Genomic DNA, 22,301 nt, shown 5'->3' on the forward strand with positions numbered 1-22,301 from the left:
TTACTCTAAATGCATATAAAAACACAAAATAAAACACCTCAGTCACATTTAATCAGTAAACCTTTATTTATCAGTGCATGAACAGAATGCCATGAGCACATTATTTTTCTTTTCACCCCATTTTTATATCATTTCCTCTCAGTTCCCTTAAAAAAATAATGAAACGATTTACAGAGAATTCTTTTTTTTGTATCCTGCATGAAGGCAAATATTTATACAGGTGCTGTACAATTTTATAAACATTTACAACTACCAGGATGTCAAAACTAATTTTATAATGTGTCGGAGCAATGCAAGGCCACGGTTATCATACATGGTATTGGCATGAACGGTAAATAATAGAGTAGCCCGTCATTTCAACAATAAAGTGGACAATAAATTATTAAGTGGTCTCACGGACCAATAGATGCACGTGTTAACTCTTTAAACAGGCAGGCAGATGAGGGTCGGGTTGTGAAGGGTATCGTATGAACCACTAGATGTCGCTGTACTCCACAGAAGAAATATTGAAACAATGCTACATTTAGTCTTCAGAGAAGGGCACAGCTGATCCCAATGAATGTGTTTTTTTTTTCTTACCCCCACACGGGAGTTACATGATTTAAACCTGATAAACTTAATAGTGTAACTTCAAATCAGACTCCCAAGGGAGCAACAGATCTGTTTTCACATTATGCACATTATGTGCATCCACCAAAGAGCAGCATGCTGTGTAGACTTGCTCACCTTGTGTGGATAATTTGCTGAATCCTTAAGAAGTCTGGTTTTACTCATGACAATCAGGCAAAAGTGTCCATACTTTACTACTTGCATTATGACTCACACACTAAATATATATAAAAAAAAAAAACAAGGGTGAAAAATAAAAATCTCGGGGGTTCGAGCCAAGAAAATGATTTGTTTTTGTCCCCACATTTACGACGCTTAAAAAACACAGGTATCGCTTTACGTTTTAAGTAAGCTGAAGGCAGAGCTCTCACTTCTTACAATCACGCTCTGTTAGTTCAGCTCATCTAAAGTGTGTGTCAGTATACGTGTAATCACTTTGTCAAATAATATATGTTTCAGATTGAGTATAGTCGATGCTACGGCAATATCTAAAAATACATAGTCCTACCATTCTGCTTGTTTACATACACATGTAGCCGGAGGACCTAAAATACAGCGCTGCCAACAGTCAGCAACGTTGTCAGTAGGGATTGCGTGACTGTTTGCAGACCGTGAAATAGAATGAATAGATTGCCGCCGTTTATAGTGGTATTGTTTTAGATGCCGATGCTTATCTACACCTTCTATTTCTACATTTAGGTCCACATCAAAAGTGAAATGACTCCGCATGGATGTGTGTACAAACTGTTTTTTTTTTCTTCTTTTTTTTAATATATGTTTATATATAATTTCAATAAATTACCTTATGCTTTATTATCAACACACATGTAACAAACATTAGAACTATAACCACAAGTATCTGGTCTGCTGATTGATGCATATAAAGCTCCGGGGTCGTCTTTCCACCCTCTAACAAGCTGATGAGATTCATGTGCCTTCACGTGTATGAATGCAGTCCCACGCACAATTCTCAAAAAACTAAACAAAACAAAAAAAAAAACCATAGACTGTTCTTCATTTTTACACAATTCTTAAGAGAAACTCACCAGTCTCACTTTTTGATACATCCATACGTGACAGTGAATCAATCGTGCCTGGAAGAAAAGCCGTGTTGATTGCTTGAATATGCCTTTAAACCTTCAGTGTGACGGAGAGAGCAGAATCCTTCATAGATGCGGGCAGACGGGGGCGAGCCGCTCGTCCAATTTACCCACAGACAGTCTCACAGTGAGTGCAATTAGGAGCAGCTTCTTTACAACCGGAGTCTCTGATTGGCACAAAAATCGACTTCAGGGTCACTTCCAAAAAAAATCACACTCGGAAAATCCATCTGTTACACACACACACATGCCCACAGATCATTGTACAGTACAAATACTCACAGGTACAATCAGCAGCTAAATGCAAACTGACCGAGGCAAACTGGGTGAAAAAGAAATCATAAGCAATGAGAAGCTATCTTGCTGGTTACACAGTGATCTGCTATGTCAGAAATGTATAAGAAAGAATCCTTCCATTCTGAGTGTCCATCTCTCAGAGGCTCAGCTCCCTCTTCATACATGCATTCCTGTCAGGATTTCAGATATCTGCATATGTTGAGTCCACTTGGGACTGGATCTTCGTAGAGCTGGGAACCTTCCATGGGCCAGGGGTGATAGGAGCCTTCTTGCTGGTAGCGGTCCCATTGCAGCTGGGGTCCTGGATGCTACTGCTCGAACCTCTGGGGTCCTTTCTATTCACCTCTTCTGCTAGCCCCTGGTGCTTACTCTCTCGATATTCCCTCTCCCCTTTCTCTCTCCCGCTCCTTCGGCTCAGTGTGCCGCTGTCAGCATCTGACGCCGCTCTCTCCCTTTGCACTTGGGAGTATGGTTTCTGCGCCATTGCCTCTTGATCAGCCCTTTTGCCCTTTTTTTGGCGTTCGCTGGTCCCCCAGCTTTTTTCTCCACTCTCTACGGCCCCCCTCTCCTGCCAATAAGTTGCATCCTCCTCCTTGTACCTCCTGCCCTTCTCTTCTTCATAGGCAACGCTGGGCTGCTGGCCAGCTGGACGCCTAGGGCTCTGAGGCTCCTCCAGGTTCCTCAAAGGCACAGCAGGCTCCTGCTCCCTCTTTGAGCCCTTTCTTGGACTAGAGGAGTGGTAGTCTCTCTGCCCTTTGGCTTTTCTCTCCTTGCTCATATCCTCCAGGGACCCACTGTGGCCTCGCTCTGTTTTCCTGGGGCTCGGGGAGTGCTCTAGAGGATCCGTCCAGCCTTCAGTGGCTCTTTTAGGACTACCAGACTTAGTGTCACCCCTGCTTGTTTTCCCGGTCTGGGTGCTGGGGCTCGTAGTGCGCTTTTGGTTGTGGTGAGAGAGCTGCTGTCCTCTTGATCTGTTAGCCTGCCTACCATGCTCATGCCCGGCACCAGGAGACCCAGACACCCTGCGATCCCCCCCAGGGTATTCATCAGGGGTTGATATTTTGGGTGAAGATGGGGACATTTCCGAGGTAGAGACGGAGACAGAGGATGGAGAAGCTGGAGATGACTGCCCATCAGATGCCGAGAGTCTGGGAAAGCTTGAGGTTGGAATGGTTACTTTGTCCTTTGAGCCTAAGAAACAAGCAGCAGAGAGTAAGAACACGTTCTGGCTGGGCACCAGTATACATATGCATTGAAAGAAAACTGCGGAAGCTAAAATATCCCCTACAAGAGATATTTCACACATTCAAGATAATTAAAAATGTCATGCAACAGGAGCATAAGAGCCACATTGTGGGAAAAAATAAATAGTTTTGCCACCTAGCTTGCTTTCTGTAATAACCCTTCGTAATGCCCCTCTGAATGTTTTCCTTGTTTGAGATACGAATCAGCTGACGGCGTAGCCATCAACGAAAAGGTGCTGGAGTTCATCCAGAGCTGACGTTTTAATTTTCGCCTGAGCTTGATAAGAACTGCACAGCTGTGGTTGGGAGCAGGTATATGCAGCGGTAAAACCAGAGGCAGAAAAAGAAGAGTGATGGTCTTAGTGGTACTGAAATGAACTTTTGGATTTCTAGGAGCGACAACTCATAGAAATTCCTACTAATTTGGTTTATCGGATTGAAAGGTTGATGCCAGTGAATGCACACAGATCCTTTTACCGCTTGCCGCTCACAGATAAATACCTAGTTAAGGACTTTTTCTTTCGGGCCTCCACTGAGGATGAGGTGTGCTTTCAGTGGCATTCTAGGTTCGTAACACCCTTAAAAACATAACTTGTGGAGCTCTGAAGACTCCCAGTGCTCCTGCAGGTCTGTTTGTTCTTCTAGGACTCACTGCTTTAGTTCAGCCCTCAAGAGACGAGTCCGCTGAATATACAGTATTATGGTGTACACTGATTTCAGATTGATTATGGGCGTGAGGTAAGGGATAGACAACACCTACATCTTGGGAGATGAATCTCTTTGAAAGGAGAGGTCATAGGCAAAAAATAGGAGGAATACAAGGTTTACCAAGGTTTTTAGGGACAGACCAAGAAAAGCAGTGAGGCCTTTAGTGATGCTCTGGTTTCATGTAGAAGCACAGGGTGGAAGAAGAGTTCAGACCTATAGGAGGAAGAGATAAATAGGTAGAAATAGACAGCCGTGCCGGTGCAGAAAACAGAGTAGGCAGGGCAGAGAAACAGCACAAGAGGCAGATCGAGATAGAAGTAGCAAAGTAGAATGAGAGGAGGAAAGGTTAAGAGAAGCTTGCAACACATGCATGAGAACAAAGAAACTCAGCACCCTGCTTGTCGAGCATATCCATACAAAAGCTTCTATATGGTTAATATGCTACTGAATAGATCTGTATGCAGTGGCAAGAATGTGCATGCGGTTCTCAGCAGCTACTCACTGTGATCCGGGACCAGGCCCTGGCCGGGTCGGAGTAGCAGATGAACCTTGTTCCCACCCGCTTGGATCAGCTCGATCGCCCGTGTGTGTGTGATGCCCTGCGTGGCCTCGCCGTTGATCTCCACAATCTGATCTCCAACCTGTGACGCAGACGTTTTTTTTTTTTTTTTTTACAATTCACAAGCACGTGGCCGTTCAGAACTTATTTCAGCAGATTCGAGGGTGGGGGAGAGCGGAGGGAGGGGTGAGGGGAAGACATGGATGAGGGGAAACAGAGCAGACATGTAGTCGCTCATGGCCGTTTTGTTTGATGATTCTGGCCCATTCATCAACTCAGTCAGCTGCAGCAATGTCTGTTACACGTAACTTAGCACCTGATCGCTACAATTCGTATCAAGAACCATAAATCATAACTACATGTAACATTACACTATAATTTATGGAGCCCGAACAGAAAGATTACTAACATGTATCCTGCCGTCTCTCAGAGCAGGCCCGTCTTCAGCCAGTCGCAGGATGAACAGGCCCATGTTGTACTCTTTCCCTCCTCTCAGACTGAAGCCGAAGCCACGCTGACTGCGTTCCAGCTCCACCACAAAGCAGCCCTGTTGTTTCACGGACAAGGATTTGAGCTTTTACTACTGAAGCACTTACTACAAACTGTTACAATTGATTACAATGTACAAATACAACTTACTGTTAATTGAGATATGTATCATTTTAGTTTTGGTCTCACCTGTTTAGGGCCTGACGTGATCAGGGTTCCCATCTCTTTTGGTGAGACAGAGATCTTCCCCTCAGAGTCACCATTCCTATCCAACGAGAAGACCACAATCACAGTGTAATGTAAGAAAACGTTTGCTATATTTTATTACGATAGGGCACTAAAGTGATAATAAATGTCATGCGGCCTTCTTCAACGTGTTATAAAGATTTGAGCCAGTGTAAACAGTTATCGCTTATGACATAAATGATGCTGTGGAAATTGTATGTTATGATATGGGGAAACTGTTCCAAGGTCTTTGAGGACTATAAAGATGTATTTCCATTTGCATCCAATAAAATGCATCCTCAAATTTGCATGTCCCTCCCTTCCTCTGTGCCTCTCTTTCACCAGCAAACTAGTTTACTCCTATTACATGCATCCACTTATCCAGTGTCATGCTAGCAGCAATATTTGTAAGTACCTAAAAAATATATATATATCGATCAGGCATAACATTATGACCACTGACAGGAGAAGTAAATAACATTGACCATCATGTGACAATACAGTGTTCTGCTGGGAAACTTTTGGACCTGGCATTCATGTGGAGGTTACTGAGATATGTAGCACCCACCTAGACCAGAACAGACACCCCCCACCCCATAACAATGACACTCCTTGATGGCAGCAGCCATCCCCAGCAGGATGCAGTCTGACACAGACACACACACAAAAACGCTTTAGGAACAACTACAAAAACATGAAGAACAGCACAAGGTGTTGACCTGGCCTCCAAATTCACTAGATCCCAAACTGATCAAGTATCTGTGGGATGATCCACAGAGGCCCCTCCCCTCAACCCAGAGGAGCCAAAGGCCCCCACTAACAACATTCTGTTGCCAGACACCACAGGACACCCTCAGAAGGCCCATGTCCATTCTCTGATGAGTCACAACTGTTTTGTAGGCACAAGGGAGACCTACACAATATTCGGAAGGTGGTCATAATGTTATGCGTGATCAGCAACGTAACTCTTTTTCTGTTGGTTTCATTATACAACATACACACTGAGGAACATAAATTCTTCAAAGAGCCGTGCTGCTTTTATACTTCAGTGACAGATAACAGGGGCATACTTTGACGCTTCACAGGGCTCGTTACAATGCCTTTGTGGGAACTTAGCTATGCTGACACACTATCAAAAGAGTCTAGGAATTCTTAGCAGCTCCACTATTGAGAAGAGTTTATACACTTCATGCCGCCTAGCCGACAGCCCAAGCTCATATCTAAGCCTGGTCTGGCTGAAGGCAAGCGCTGGTGATTAAACACAGAGGAAAAAGTGTGCCGCTGAGGGATGGGCACAGGGCTAAATGGGGAGAAGAGAGGAGCACGTTCTGATGTGCAGTGAAACAGAGCGTGAGGGGTTGGGAAATGATGGTGGCGAACTGCTGCTGCAGAAATGGATTAATAAGCCCGACTCAGGTAATCTCGTTTAAAAAGAGAGATCAAAGCCAAAGCAAGACTCCCATTTAATCTGTCCCTTTTTCTTCGCTTCACCATCCAAAGAGTGACCATGGGGGGATTTTCTGTGCTTTTGGATAACAAGGAGTGTGCGGGCCACGAGAGATGGTAATGGACCACATTGTAGCACAAATCCAGAGGCGCTTTGAGGGGATTGGAGCTAATTTACGGTTCAAGAGGCTGAACTGGTATAAGACTGTCTCCTGTGTGCTCTGTACTTAAGGAGGATGCTGGCAAGCGTGTGTGAATGCTTGCGCTTGCATGGGAAATATGTGTGTTTACATTCGTGTACCTGTCTGGATAGTTAGGCGGCTGCTGGCCTACAGCTCTGTGTTGCGCCGAAGGGCTCTGCTTGGCTGAATTTGTTCCAGACGGAGGAGCGCTGTCTGTGAAAGCACCAAATGAATCAACACTCCCATTATTTTCCGTTATTCTCCCGGATTTCGGCTGAATAGGACAGAGGCTTTCTCGGCGCCAACCTACCGTCTTCGGGCACAACAGTGAGTGTGACAGAATTGCCGGCGTCCTTGATGAGCTGGACAATATCGTTGTGTGACAGCTCCATGATCGAGAGGCCGTTGACGGCAGATATGCGGTCTCCCACCTTCATCTGACCTATGCGGTCTGTGGGGCTGCCCTCGATGATACGACCAATTTTGTGAGGTATAACTGGAACAGAGAAATGACGACGTGTTATTTCTCATGCTTTGTTAAGACAAGCGCTTAAGAACAGCAAAGAGAAATGAATGAAAAAGATGCAAAAAGGTGTAAAGAATATTATGTGATGTGCTATATACAGCTGAGAGTGATGGCAATGCCTGATTGAAATAGCTTTGCATGCATTTGGTCACAAGTTTAGAGCTACCCAGACAACATGACTTAAAACCAGTATATGCTGCAAACCACTATGAAACACTTTAAAATAGCATATAGAATATGTTTTTAGTCTTCCTAACCTCCGGGTGGGGGCTTGTTCTTCGATGTGAGGATGACAAAACCAAAGCCCTCGTTGTCTTTGCGCTGCAGAGTAACATCGAAGCACTCGGGCCGGGACGGCTGGGAGGGCTGGACGGCGTTCAGTGCATCAGTGCGAGGCACCTTGGGAGAGCTGTTGACCAGGGCGGATGCAACCTGCAGAGGCTGCTGGGGGGTCTCATCCTCTCCACTGCCATCTGACACATGACAAGGCACAGAAAAATTATTACACACTTGGACAGAATCTCCAACAATGGGTTACAAACCTGTATCAGTATAGCTGAGATAATATTAAAGTCCCCATGACACTGCACGATCAGTCACATGTTCGCTGTTCAAAAACAGGCGATGATGACTCATACTGCACTTGGGGGAGTGGCTTCCTTAGCTTCCTCGGTTTTAACAGGAAAGATGCAAATATGCACAAACAAGCAGCACTCCGCTAGCCGTTTCATGGTGCCGTCTCAAATTAGGGCAACACGTATGTTTATTCTGAGCAGCCATCGGTTCTGTTTAGCTCACATGAATTTAAATCCATGAACAATTACTTGTAAAAACTATTTGTTCTTGTTAAAACCCTGCCGTGAATGATGCAAAATACGGTGGCTCTATCAAAGGCGGCCTTTATTGCACGTAAAGAAATAAAAGACTGTCAGCTGTACACTTGAGATAAAAGCCTCCAATTTGTTATTCATAAGACGAGCTGATCTACCTCACTCTCTCTTCATTGTATGTCCGCCTTGCTGAGTCCCTGTTTTTTTTTTTTTTTTTTTGTAAGCCTGCATCAGGGAATCTCTTTCTAAACCCCTGCTTTGAAAGCATAAACCCTTACATGATTGATGCTTAATTTCTGCAGCGTGATCAAAGCTGTTGTTGCAATACATCAAATCCAAAGCAATTTCAAAAAGTGCTCGTACTATTCGTGGAGTGGCTATTTGTGCCGGTAAAACCTGCCTGAATGCAGCCGGGGTTCGTGCTGTTGAAAAATAAAAACTCAGCATATTCTTTTTTTGTCCTTTGAGATGTAAAACTGCTCTACCAGCTGATCTAATCTTTGCTGTCCCCCCCAAAACAACCACAATCAGCCTTGACAGATAAACAAACAATCTTCTCTTTCAGTTATTCCTTTTTTTCCCGGTACGGTTAAAGGTTGAAATTTTTCATTTGCTTTACTGTGATTAAAATCACTGCACCTCTTCTATGACCTTTTTTTAGTTTTTTCTATTCAGGAATATGTCAGCATAGAATAGGATCCTGAAAGTCGATTTTTCCTCAACCTTGATTTATTCAGATTTTCCAGCGAGGAAGTTAACCAGAATACATTGAAAGGATTATTTAAAAAAAAAAAAACACATCAAAGCTTGCGCTCAGAGGTTCTCCTCTAGCAGGCTCATCTAAACCAATGAGTCAAGAACGAGCAAGAATCCGCGCTCCAAGCTCTCTCCGAGTAGTGCGGAGCTGATTATTCAAAAGCAGACCCACCTGTGTGTGTCAGTTTCCTGCGGACTGTGAGCATGACTTGGCCATTACGGGCAGCGTTGGTCATCAGCTCCAGCACTTGCTTGTGGGATTTGCCCTTGACTGGCACGCCATCGATGCAAAGTAGCTCGTCTCCTGCCCGCAGGCGCCCGTCCTTCTCAGCTGCACCGAGCGGCACGATGGCACCGATGTACACCTGTGGAAAAGGGAGGGTGTTAGAGATACAGCTTATATAAGCCAAAGGGAGTGTGTAGCCCTATCTCCCTGCTGTCCTACTTTTTAAGCAACTGAATACAACTATTATCTGAGGGTTTGGGTTTCCAGTGGCATGCCGATCCTGGGTTTGAATAGATGGACCTTGCAGGGCTGCTACGTACCGGCTGATCTGGTCCCTCTCCTCCGAGGACCCTGAAGCCAAAGCCTGACTCCTGGTTCCTTTTGATAAACACATCCAGGTCCTTGGTATTAGGAGCTGAAGAGATCAGAGATAACAGATGAGTTGTTAAAAAACAGCAATACAGTTAGAATCATAATTAGTGCACAGATTCTTGAATTTTTGCAGAGCGTGCATTTTGTCCTTTTGACCTTTGACCTCTGAATTTCCATCAGTCAGCCTTAAATGAGAAGCAAATTTAAGCAGGAGGCTTGGTGTAGCCACTACTGACATAAACACGTTCATTATGCTGTTTCTCACACGACACATTTTACGTCTTTGTGTTTAATTCAACACAGTTCAACAGCACCACAAACAACATCCGTCAAAATGGTTGTCCGGTTGAATTACCACCTTTCTAATTCTGTTTCAACAGAACATGAAGATTATAAATATCACGAAGTGGTAGTGGGCCAAACTAACACTAAATACTAAATACAAGTCAAATACATTCTTTTTCAAAGACGGTTCCTGTCATTGTAAGTAGTTACTATGATACTGATGTAATGCGAGTTATCTGACGCTATAGAAACAGGATGTGACATCATGATGACTACAAGTTGCCATGCCAACAGCTCCGTGAAGAGTACGAAAAAATAAAAAAAAATAAATAAGTACAGAGTATAATCCAACATTTCTTTGTAACTGGTGGAGGTAGAGCAGAGCGCAGTATGAATTAAACATGGCTCCACTCTAGTACCGTAATGAGTTTGGCTCCAAACTTGCAAGATGGCACTGCCCGTATCCCTGAAATTCTAGCGTTAGTTTGGCCAATGCAAGGAAATGGGGACGCTTCATCCATATTTATATACAGTCTATGATTAAAATGGATAAACCGATCATGAACTGAGGTTCATTACAAATCCATTCTTTAGACTAGATTAATAGAAATTTAATACCAAAGGATCATTTAACTGGTCAGGTTAAATTAAAACACACACATCAAATGCAATTCTTTGCATCCAAGTGGAAGGCCATTGGTCCACCCATGTACACTTACGCTGGCTGTCCAATATAGCCCTGGACTTGAGGTAGAGCTCAGAGGCGTCCGGTTTGGGTGAAGACGAGCGCAGGGTGTTGGCAGAGAAGGGGAGAGGGTTGGGCGGCACCTCTGGCTGACTGAGGGTCTCTGTGCTGCTGATCACCTCCTGTCGCTGCTGCTGCTGCTGCTGCATTACGGCCTTGGAGGACGGATGGGGCAGTTGCTGGGGTACAGGATGGGGTGCCTGGTGGGGTGTAGGCTGGGATACGGAATGGGACATGGGAGCTGTGCACTGTAAAACAGAAACAAGAAGGAAGGTAAAATATGACCTCAGGTGGATGATCATTAGAAGCCAAAAACAAATCACACAAATATTCAATTATTTTATTGAAATTTATGTCTAAAGTTGGACGGTAGTTAAAGCAAGAAAAAAATAATTAAAGCTGGGTTTACCCTCCAGCACACCACACCCAAACTACTGCCTTCCTCTTAGTTTTTAAAAATGGTGCATCCACACAGAATAAATCTGTGTTTAAGCAATAAAACAGTATGAGTAAGCCTGTTGCTGCCTCAGCTCCTCTCTATTTTAGGCGTGCTGCATGGAGGAGCGGCACAGGAACAAGCTGTTGAACATGGCGTATCATCTTAAACACCCATACGCAGGGGGATGTTAAGTTGCTGTCTGCCAGGAGCCCGCATATTTACCCACATGCAGTTCCAGAAATAACAGCCTGGCTAATGTGGGCTCTCTGAATAATGCAGCTAACAACAGCTACCGCAGCACACACACACACAGACACGGTGGGTAACCAGCACAGAGCTTAAAACTTTTCTGTTCAATAATTCAGCTGCAATTTATTTAATTCTTTTTTTTTTTTTTTTTACATCAGAACGTCCTTTGTGTCACCACGCAAAAGTGATTCGAAAAAATGTGACCCTACTTACTGGTTTTAGGGATTTCACCGGAGACGTCTGACCTGTAAGCAAAGATGGAGAAATCAGATTAAAATCAAATCACTAGGGAAAGGACATAAAATCATCTGCTAACATACTGCTAATACACCGCATTAAGGCTTTGACCTTTCGGCCTTCTTACACAGACAATGCACATTTTTCTGCGTGGAGTCACACGGTGAACACGTCAAAAGGTTTTGTAACTGTTTTTTCTCTTACTGTAAATACCTCTGCTTTCTTCTTCACAGACATAGTCAGGGAGTGAGTCAGAGTATAACTCAACCAGTAGGGGGCAGTGTACTCCAATTGTAAAAATGGATTACATGTAACTACAGATTAGGAGACGCAGAGATGACCTTAAGCCATGGGAAAAATGCATTTTAAAAAAAAACACCTTACATGCGTGTAATCTAGAGCTCTCCAATGTTTTCAAGAACATTTACTGGTGGAGGTTTAGGGAAACATTTCATTTTCTTACCAAAAATCAATAAAGTAAATGTACTGGCAGTATTTTCCCTACTGACAGTCCCTGATGATATCATATCTTAAACACTGAGTGCAGCACACCTCCCACGGGGAAGGGCACTTTGTCTCATTTCCAGAATTAAATCCAGAACCGAGAGCAGGGCCAAATAATTTCCTGTTTCATTCCTCTCTGAGGCTGTCATCACAGAGGAGTTCTAGCCCCCGGCTGGGAGTTAAGCCTAACCTAATCCCAGTCTTTGGGTGACCTGAGGGAAACCCTGCAGCGCTGCTCTTTTTAGTCCTGGAAAGCTGTGATCTCTTGCTTATTTAAACAGTGACACACACAACCTGCATATGCACATGTGCCATTAAAAAATGCATATCTGGCTGACTAAACACGCACACGCGACAAAACCCCTGGAGCTCAGAGCACAACCCAGCTGAGTGCATCTGATATGTGGGTGCAACACTGATCTCCTGAATCTAGGCTACTGCACTGCAGCAGAGGCGAAGACGAACAAGCCCTTCAAATCAGTGAAATCATGAAGTAAGAAGAAGGGCAGTGATTATCCTGCATGCCGCGTCTCTCCTGCCTCCCTCCTCTCTTTCTCTCTAGGCGGCAGGTGAATCACCAAAGCTGCCGTTTCTTTGCATCTCCCCAGCAAAGCTCCCCATGTGACTAGCCACGACTTCCTCCCTGTTTGGGAAGGAGCATGGTGGATGATGCAGAGTTGGTGTGGAGCAGAGCGTGAAATTGCTTTATTTAACATTGGGAGAGTGAGCGTGTGGCCGAGCAATACCTACAGAACACCCAAATCCATCCTGTTATTTGTAAATTAAAACATAGCACCTGTTACATTATATCTCACCTCTTTTTACAGTTGACAGATCTTTGAGAAAGGGAGCAGAGTGTCTCACTCTCTCTAAAAAAAATCTAAACGCAAGCAGGTTTTTACACTTTTGTTTGGGCGAAAAGAACAAAACAGGTGACATAAAGCTGTGGGAGGATGAAAATGATTTCAGAAGCGTGGAACTAAATGTCAACAGACTATCTTCAGTAACCTGAGTAGATTAATATAGACAGCAGTGACTTATCAACAGAGATACCACAGCATCAGTGCTAGACCAGACTAGTTTACACTGGCAGCAATGTGAACTCTCACCTCCTCTGAGCACCAACACGTTGACCTCACTCCCCACGGGCAGGTCTTTGAGGATGTCCACCACCTGGGTATGGCTCAGAGTTTGGACATTCTGCCGGTTGATCTCCTTGATAACGTCGCCCTTCAATAAGCCGCGGCACCACTGGGCGTCCAGGATCATCTTCACCTTCTGTCCCAGAGGGCAATCGGCAATGGCGAAGCCGAAACCTCCCGGCCCTTTCACCAAGGGCACGCTCACCAGCTCTGGCTGTAACAGAGTGGGGTCCGGGCCTTCTTGGTGTTGGGCGTGAGGATGGTGGTGGTGGTGCTGGTGGTGCTGGTGGGGATGAGGATGGTGGTGGTGTCGTCCTCCGTTCGTCATGGGTGGCCCAGACCCGGTCTGCCGGGAGAGGGTTCCCCCATCTGCGACTGTGTAGTGGGGGTCCTGTGGCGTGGAGGTGGAAGGGGAGGGGGAAGTGTCCTTAGAAGTGCAGAGGCTACCCGACGCGTCCTCATTGCTGCTGGAATCCTCGGGCAGAGGGTATCCCCGACACAGGACCATGTCCACATACTGGTTGACTGGGATGGACTGGAACATCTGCACAACATCAGCGTGAGTCTTCCCCAGCACACATGTCCCATTGATGTCCACAATCACGTCACCTAAGAGAAGAGCAAAGAGCTTTCACACAATTGTCATACGGACAAAAAAAAAAAAAAAGCTTGCTCACAATATGAAGACAAATTTAGAGGAGAGGATAACAGAAGATCTACAATAAATGAGATGAGAATGATGTAGCTGAAATGGCTTATTAACAGAATCTATTTCAAACCTTTCAGAATATTCCGAGATGTTTCTGGCTAAGGAGAAAAAGATCACTGACATGTTGATTTCTTTTTCCTCCTTTTCATCTCACTGTAAGGGGTAGACTCTCATAGCCCCTGGCCTGGCCGAGACATGAGCCTGGATAACAGGACGAATGGCTGACTGCGCAGCTGGCTAAATGCCCAGAGCAAGATCCAGTCCACCGGTACACAATCAATATTCTCCCCTCACAAACACAGCTAAGTATTGAAATGAGCTCCATACATGTGTATGTATTACCAGTCCAGACCAACCATACGTTGCTCATGTGACTTGTGTAATTACTAAGCACCCAAAAAGGTAAGTGAAACATAGAACTTCAGTAGATTTAAACATTTGACCTTTGGCGTAAATAAAGGCTTCAGGGCTAACAGTCGAAAAATGCAAAACAAAGCTACATGAAGGTGTTCCATTCCGACACTTCCCATGAAAACCAAATGAAATTAATTACATTCATCTTTTGGTATAGTCAATTACCCTCTTGTCTCGAGGGAAATGAAACACTGAAAATAATTACTCTCTCTGTTCCACTTTCATGTTGATTCCCAGCAGCAGCACTGGTGTGGCAATCAATATTACTGTAATGTGAAACTGAAGGTATTTCACAGTAATGGTAGTTCAAAGGGCTACAATCACCATGCGTGTGATCATGATATTTATAAAAACACGGTATAGCCTCTGTTCTGCAGTGACAATAAAGTATTTGCTATTCTATTCTATTCTATTCTATATATACAGTAAAAAGGTATTTCCTGAACCACTTACATGAAGGTACTACTTAAGGAGCCCAAATAAGTTTTTAGGAAAAAATGTGCTGGCACAGTTGCATGTCTGAGTAGCAGAGCACTGTGCAAACCCTTCAGATGAGCTGGCTCGTCTACCCTACATACATAAAAGACAACCTGCACGCAGGTCAATTAAACCTCTTAATATATGAGTGCATATAAAACCGGAGAATCAACCATAAACTAGACATGAGCTTCATTGACGAGTTTTCTATTTTTAGAGCCGCTCCACTCAGCACCGCCTATAAATGTTTGCCTTTGCTTGATCAAGCAATGTGACATTCAGCGTGAAGTGCCTCCAAATGTGTCTGATTGTGTGTGCTCAGGATAAATAAAACGGTATTATGTAAAGAACGTATGTGGATGCCAAGCTCGAGACTCACCTTATGAATAAACATACATGCTGCGGTGTAAACCGCGTACGCGTGAATGTCACACTGGATTATGTTTTGTTTAGCCAAGTAATGCAAGCCTATTTGTCTCTTGTTGTCTTTTCTCGCCAGCAATCCGTCCTTCGAGTGTTTTGCGGTGTGGTAATTTACAGTAGATTGGCCCATAACTGCTAAACCAGAGTGCAGAGTGCTGATGGTGCAGTGCACATTTATAAATATTAGGTCTGTGAAGAAAGTTACCTGAGGCAATCTTGTTGTCATGTGCTGCAGGCCCATCTGGTAGGACGTTTTTGACCTGAAGGAACTCGTCGGGTCGGTCGCCTCCAATAATGGTGAAGCCAAATCCCTGTGGGCTTTTTCTAAGTGCTGTCTGCAGGATGGAGCCCTGCAGCTGAGATGGGTCTCGTGTGAAGCCCCGCACTCCCTTACCTGGCTCCTCTGTTGTAGAGATAACAGTGGAAAAAGACATTGACAAGAGGTTAGTTATCTATAATGGCCTAATTATGCAAACTACTATAGTAAATATGTCGGGATAAAGGACATTGCCTGTTATCTGACCAATCTTTGTCTGTTGTATTAAAAAATTCTCAACACCTTCAGCCCTTCTCTCACGTGGTGTTCCTCAGGGATCAATTCTTGGTCCTATTTTATTTTATATTTATTCATTTCCATTACTTCAGAAAACTCATATTTAACATATTTTTTTATTTTTGTTTACTTGGATGATAACTTGAGAATTTTATGTTCCGCTGACTTGAAGTGACATAAATGTCAGGTATAGAACTGCTTTTAATATTTTACTTATTACTACATGATTCCTTCCTGCATCATAGATTTCATAACCTGCGCTCTTCAGTATTTACCTGAAGAGCGCAAACAGCACCTCTTTACAAAAGGAAACGCTGAAGCTTTGGGACTCCTTTGGAAAATTGAAAAACTCAGTATCATCTTTTAAATCCCTCAATCAAAACTTACATTTACATGAAAGCATGTAAATGTAAGACAAGTTTTATCTTGTCTTATGCTCTGTGTGTATGATTTTATTTTGTTTTGTAAACCACTGTGCAGATATTCAGAAAGAGCTGATCCTTATTACTATATACTTATTTGCTTGTTTACTTGCTTGGATATACTAAAGGACAAAGTTTTAGCCCAACAATATTTAAAACTGACATATTAAATTTGAAATTAAGTCACAGTGACATTATTTCTATACAGAAAGAGCAGCACATCTTCAAAGTTCACCGCTGGGATTGTTTATATGGTGCAGAAACGTGCAAATGAAAATGAGCCTGGGATATGAAGAACTGAGAAGCTGTCTCATAAATTGCCATCTGTCTCCTTCATAGCAACATTCGCACAGTGACAACGTGTCTGACAGCACATCACTCACTGCTAGTAATTACATGAACACTGTAAGAACTTGCAATTTAAGTGCAAACTCAAACAAATCACACACACACAGGCGCGCGCACACAAACACACACACACACACAGAGGCGCACAAATCGTGTAAACCTCTTGTTTGCACAGCCAATAAACATCCAGTTATTGCAAAATGTCTATATTTTGCCCCAGTCTCACCTCAAACAACCAATTCCTTTCACTGCAGTGATGAATCAATCCTGAAGCGCGCCTGACATTTTCAAAGTAAACTTTTCATTGCAAATTTTCTTTGTGGAACCTACAGGATGTGTGAATGGGGCAACTTTGTAAAAAAAGATACAAAATAAATTATATTAGACAGTGTGTGAGTGCACGCAAGAAACAGAGCAAGATAAGAGTGATCAGACAGAAACAGACACAGAGAAATAGAGTTAGCCGTGACAGAAAGAGGGATATCTAACTAAATCCTCGCTATTCCCCGCGGTGTGAGCCTATGAGTTTTGGAGTTATGTGTCGGGTCCCTCCGTGCTGGGCGCTGGCAGTTCCCACACTGATAGATGGTGGGACATCAATCTCATTAGGAAGAGTACAGATAGATGCCCCCCCCCCACCACCACCCTTCCTCTGCCTCCTACACCACTCTCAATGTGTCATGGGATTGTCATTTGCATAATTGCATTGCAATTGGCAGATGAACGTGACCGCTCTGAAGAAAAAAAATAAAGATTATGCCAAGTGTGATTAACATGACATTCCTGCATCGAAGCTGAACACGTGCAGGAGATGTGTTCGAGAATGTAAATGAACGTTGCACAAAAATGTGCACAAGCAGGTACAAAAAAAAAAAAAAGAAATTGAAAACTTGATGTATGACCACGTGTAATAAGTATGTTGCTGGACAGAATGAAACCAGTCACAGAGTATGACAAGAGGGTGTCAACAGGGCTTCTTACATGATTCCCATGGAAGTAATGGGGAAGGGGCTACACACCAAAGCCATGTTTACATGGTCTTGATTAAGCCGTGGGCCACAAAGGGACACTCTGTTTTCTCAGGGGTGAAGTGATTATATGAAACGTCTGACAGGATTGTCAGCGCTGTAATTATGGCTGAGCACAGTGCTGTGTTTTGCTCCTGTGCTCAGCCTTGTCAAAACAGTGTTTAGGAGCCACCTCACGCACGTCCACACACTTGCACAAGACCACTGGCCATTAATTCTCATTAACAAGGGTGGGAAGGTGCATAATGGGCGCGAGGGAGGCAGTGGAAGCTGGAGGCGGTGGCGCACACACACGCGCACACACGCGGGCGGTATCGTCCGCAGACTGCAGAGAGGCTCAGCTGTGGGAGGTGGGGTCTGCATGCAACAGAATGAGGCAGACAGTTCTGTCCAAGGGGCGTCTGAAATACAGAGGCGAGTTTGAATACTAATGCGCTCATGCTTTGTGTGTTATTCTTACTCATTTTACAACAACATGGGGCTTCTGCTTCTGAGACCTTTACATTCACTGAGGAGAGGGTGATTAGGCCAGTCAAGCGGCAGCACCGGCAGCAGGGGGTAAATGACAAACAGACGACCCAGTAGAAAAGCAATTTATGATCATAAGTCACTTTCGACCGCGGTCACCTCTTCCTCCTTCTCTGTCTCTCCTCCCTCACTCCCTTCCTGTGTTTTAAAGAGATCTTTCAACCATGGTGAATGGCTGGGCCGAAAGCCTTTTCAAAGAGACTACGGAGCCCTCCCTATTTCATATCTACTTGTCAAAATGAATTCTGCCGCCCAGTGAAGCGCTGTTCCATTATTCAAATTGAATATCATTACTTCAGAGGCTATGGGCTGTTTATCAGCAGCCTGTCAACTGTTAGAACATCTTCCAGACAGACATCTCAGCGTGAAGGAGATGATAAAAAAAATAAATAAAAAAAGCGCTCTAGTATTTGGATAACACATCTAATGTTCATCACATAGTTTTTGTTTTCTTGCTTCACTGAACAAAAAGCTAAAACTATAGAGCCGGAACCTGCGCTTTAACAACACTGTCACCTGAACTGCATCTTCTGAGGGAACACAGACACCAGTGTCAAATCTTGATGAGTTAACTACAGGCCGACTGCCACCGTTCATTTTGGACTATTTTGGAAAAACATCACATACAATGAAATGTGAATCCTTGAAAGTTTTCTTTTTTTTTATTAATTCCAGAATCACAATGTTGGTTCTTGATGAATTCTGTGTAATGGAATAATTTCTAATATTCTAATAATATATTTCTAATATCTACAGCCAGGCTAGTGACTCTGTGAGGCTGTAGGATCAAGATGGAATAACGTCACTACGAACACTGAAGCTGAAAAGCGTCACTGACTTGTTACTTCCAGACTATAGCACTGTAATTCATTGTCCTCGGGTTTTCAAATAGCTCTCTAAAAAGCCTCCCTCTGATTGGCGGAAATCTGAAAGTAAGATCATATTTTTTCCAGTTTTCGCATCGTTACATTGGCTCCTTGTTAAATCCAGAATAGAATTTAAAATCCTCCTCCCTACATATAAGGCTGCTAAAGGCCTAGCTTATTCTTACCTTAAAGATCTTATAGTACCATATTACCCCTATAGATCGCTCCACTCTTTGGGTTCAGGAGGCAAACGGCCTCTCTGCTTCTAAGGCTATGCATAAAACCTTCGTGTTTTTGATAAATCTTATAGCTGGGTCTGGCTCAGGTGACCTTCAACCATCCCATAGTTATGCTGCTACAGACCCAAGCTGCTGTGGGACTTGCCATGATGCACCAAGCATTCTGTACTCTGCACTCTCCTAAACTCTCACAATCCTGCATTCATGTGGTACACCTGTGCAGCGTTAACTGCGTCTCTCTCAGTAACTTTATGAGCATGTCTCTGGTCATCCTTTCATCCTTTTTAACCATTATCAATCTCCAATGCATTTTAGTATCACCTAGTACTATGTACTCTTGATTGTTTCATGTTTATATGATATATACACTGATCAGACATAACATTATGACAACATTCCTAATATTGTGTAGGTCTCCCTTGTGCCTGCAAATCAGTTGTGACCCGTCAGAGAATGGACATGGGCCTTCTGAGGGTGTCCTGTGGTGTCTGGTAACAGAATGTTGTTAGTGGGGGCCTTTGGGTCCTATGGGTTGAGGGGAGGGGCCTCTGTGGATCATCCCACAGATACTTGATCAGTTTGGGATCTAGTGAATTTGGAGGCCAAGTCAACACCTTGTGCAGTTTTTCATGTTTTTTGAGTTGTTCCTAAACTGTTTCTGTGCGTGTGTGTGTGTTTCAGGCTGCATCCTGCTGAGGATGGAGTGTTATTGCTATGGGGTGGGGGTGCCTGGTCTAGGTGGGTGGTACATGTCTAAGTAACATCCACATGAATGCCAGGTCCAAAAGTTTCCAAGCAGAACAATGAATTTCAGCCTGAGCTTTTCGTTTTTCAATTAGAAGACATGAAAATCCAATCCAATAACTGTCAAACATATAGCCACCTCATGGTGGCTATATATCCAGGTATCACAAATGTCAGCAGGGTACATTCTTTAGGGACTATAAATCCCTAAAGAATGTACCCTATCTCCAATAGTTGTTGAGATATTTCAGCCAAACCAACCAACCCGTTCAACAACAGCATCCCCGGAGTCATGCTGCAAGCTACAGTGGCGTAAAAATCAGAGAAAATAATATAAAAACATGAGTTTGAGTTTTTCTCTTTAAGGATCATCTCAGACGACTGTCAGAGTCTGAAAAGAGGCATTAATCATGTGTCACTTTATGCTCACTCGCTCTCTCTTCAATTCCAGGATGCAATTTAGAGCAAATGATCCCCTTTCCTGTCTGCTTCCCTGCTGACGAGCCAGATAGAACCTACCAAGCCCTCATTCGAAACCATGACATTAAATGTGAATACAGCAGAACTGACTTAAGACTGTCTATCATCCCGGCAATTAATTCTTACTTTTCTTTAAAAACATTTTTCATATCTCAACAAGGAGATGAAAAAAAAAATCACATCACCAGGACTGATCTCACTGCAGTGAAAATTCTCACTGTGAGTAACATAGGGGATGTTTGCTGCTTACCTGAAGGTGTGGCTGCAGGCGGTGGTACTGCGATGGGCGCGTCCACACTCAGCTTCCTCTTAGCTTCCAGCACTGGATTCTCAAACTGGGTCTTCTGGTTGATGTGGCTACATGGGGAAGATAACAACAATACGTGACCAAAAACTGTAAACAGTAGAACAGGAAGTTACACCAATCAGTCACAACATTAAAACCACCTGCCTAATATTGTGTAGGTCTCCCTTGTTCCTCCAAATCAGTTGTGACTCATCAGAGATTGGACATGGGCCTTCTGAGGGTGTCCTGTTGTGTCTGGGAACAGAATGTTGTTAGTGTGGGCCTTTGGGTCCTATGGGTTAGGGGGAGGGGCCTCTGTGGATCAGGCTTGTTCCAGTGCACCCCACAGATACTTGAGAAGTTTGGACTCTAGTGAATTTGGAAGCCAGGTCAACATCCTGCTGGGGATGACTGCTGCCATCAAGGAGTGTCATTGCTATGGGGTGGGGTGCCTGGTCTGGTCTAGGTGGGTGCTACATGTCTAAGTAACATCCACATGAATGCCAGGTCCAAAAGTTTCCCAGCAGAATTTACCAGCATTTACTCCTCCTTTCAGTGGTTTTAATGTTGTGGCTGGTCAGGCGTACACAGAGCTTGAATATATTTCCACATTTGCATTTCTGTTAACATAGTTTTTTACTGATTTCCTTATGTGAGTTGACGTTTCGGGTTTTTTTAATTCATCTGTAGTTTCACCATTTGCCCTCACTGAGCACAGCGTGTCCACACTCTTGATCCTGTTCTTTGCCTGTCATGCAAACCTGTGATTTGACTACGAGGGCTGTGTGTGACATAACCACTGGTGGGTAGATGGCATGCCTTACTTCATGTAAGCTGTTCTGATTATGCGACCCACAAACCCAAACCTGTCATTAAGAAGTGTTACACATATAGATGGATTGGGAGCATGTAAAAACCCCAGAGATGGAAAAAAAAAAAAGAAGAAGAAAGAATTGACATGCCTTAGCATTAGGAGAGGAAGAATGAGTAGCAATCTTTGATGCGCCGGTTCCATTTTACTGTAAGTAAAGAAGTGACGTCACACATGGGATTCCAGAGGAGCGGTTTAGCGGAAAGCTCAGCGTGGGTGGCACCGGCAGTCAGTGCCTGACTACGTCTAACTCTTGGCTAATTCAAAAATTGGCCTGGTGAATGGAGCTGAGGTGGGCAAGTGACGCCTAAGCAGACAGCTAGCAACCTCTGAGGGCACCCACCTGTCACACTTGGTTATGTAAAGTTTACGGGGATTGCAGTTTTTGAGACTTGGGCATTAGCTTACATTTTCAAATCTTACGTTTGTCATTCAGATGGTGTACAGTGTCAAGACGGGGTAAGCATCAGCTCAATGCATTGTTATCCCAGGATAAAGAAACTCATCTCAGCTAAGTGATGTAAATAGCAATGTGCACCGTTTCACATTACACGCCTTTTCCCCAAACATTTTTTTAAAATAAATAGCCAATCTGACGCAGCATGAGCAACTGTACTTCGGGGACTAAACACCAAACTCAATCTTAAAACAATTAATGACTCGCAGTCACACCTGTGTGCTGAAAACATTTCCTGCTTCTCAAAGTCCCTCCACGGTTAGATGGTAATGGAGAGAGGTAGCTC

General features: G+C 43.9%; 1 protein-coding gene across 1 annotated transcript in view; it reads right to left on the reverse strand.

Moving 5' to 3' along the window:
- Positions 1-53: 53 nt before the first annotated feature.
- magi3a (membrane associated guanylate kinase, WW and PDZ domain containing 3a) overlaps positions 54-22,301 on the reverse strand; it is a 109,161-nt gene continuing 86,913 nt past the window's right edge. Inside the window, exons 8-21 of the mRNA XM_084553927.1 lie at positions 20,652-20,758; positions 15,399-15,596; positions 13,138-13,779; positions 11,501-11,532; positions 10,574-10,847; positions 9,518-9,612; positions 9,144-9,336; positions 7,643-7,858; positions 7,170-7,355; positions 6,979-7,072; positions 5,196-5,271; positions 4,927-5,064; positions 4,461-4,599; positions 54-3,197 (exon numbers count right to left, since the gene is read on the reverse strand). Coding sequence (XP_084410053.1) covers positions 2,188-3,197; positions 4,461-4,599; positions 4,927-5,064; positions 5,196-5,271; positions 6,979-7,072; positions 7,170-7,355; positions 7,643-7,858; positions 9,144-9,336; positions 9,518-9,612; positions 10,574-10,847; positions 11,501-11,532; positions 13,138-13,779; positions 15,399-15,596; positions 20,652-20,758 — 3,400 coding nt within the window. The 3' untranslated portion in view covers positions 54-2,187. The remainder of the gene's footprint in view (positions 3,198-4,460; positions 4,600-4,926; positions 5,065-5,195; positions 5,272-6,978; positions 7,073-7,169; positions 7,356-7,642; positions 7,859-9,143; positions 9,337-9,517; positions 9,613-10,573; positions 10,848-11,500; positions 11,533-13,137; positions 13,780-15,398; positions 15,597-20,651; positions 20,759-22,301) is intronic.

This window comes from Chelon labrosus, assembly GCF_963514085.1.
Source record: "Chelon labrosus genome assembly, chromosome: 10".
NCBI classification, from domain to species: Eukaryota; Metazoa; Chordata; class Actinopteri; order Mugiliformes; family Mugilidae; genus Chelon; species Chelon labrosus.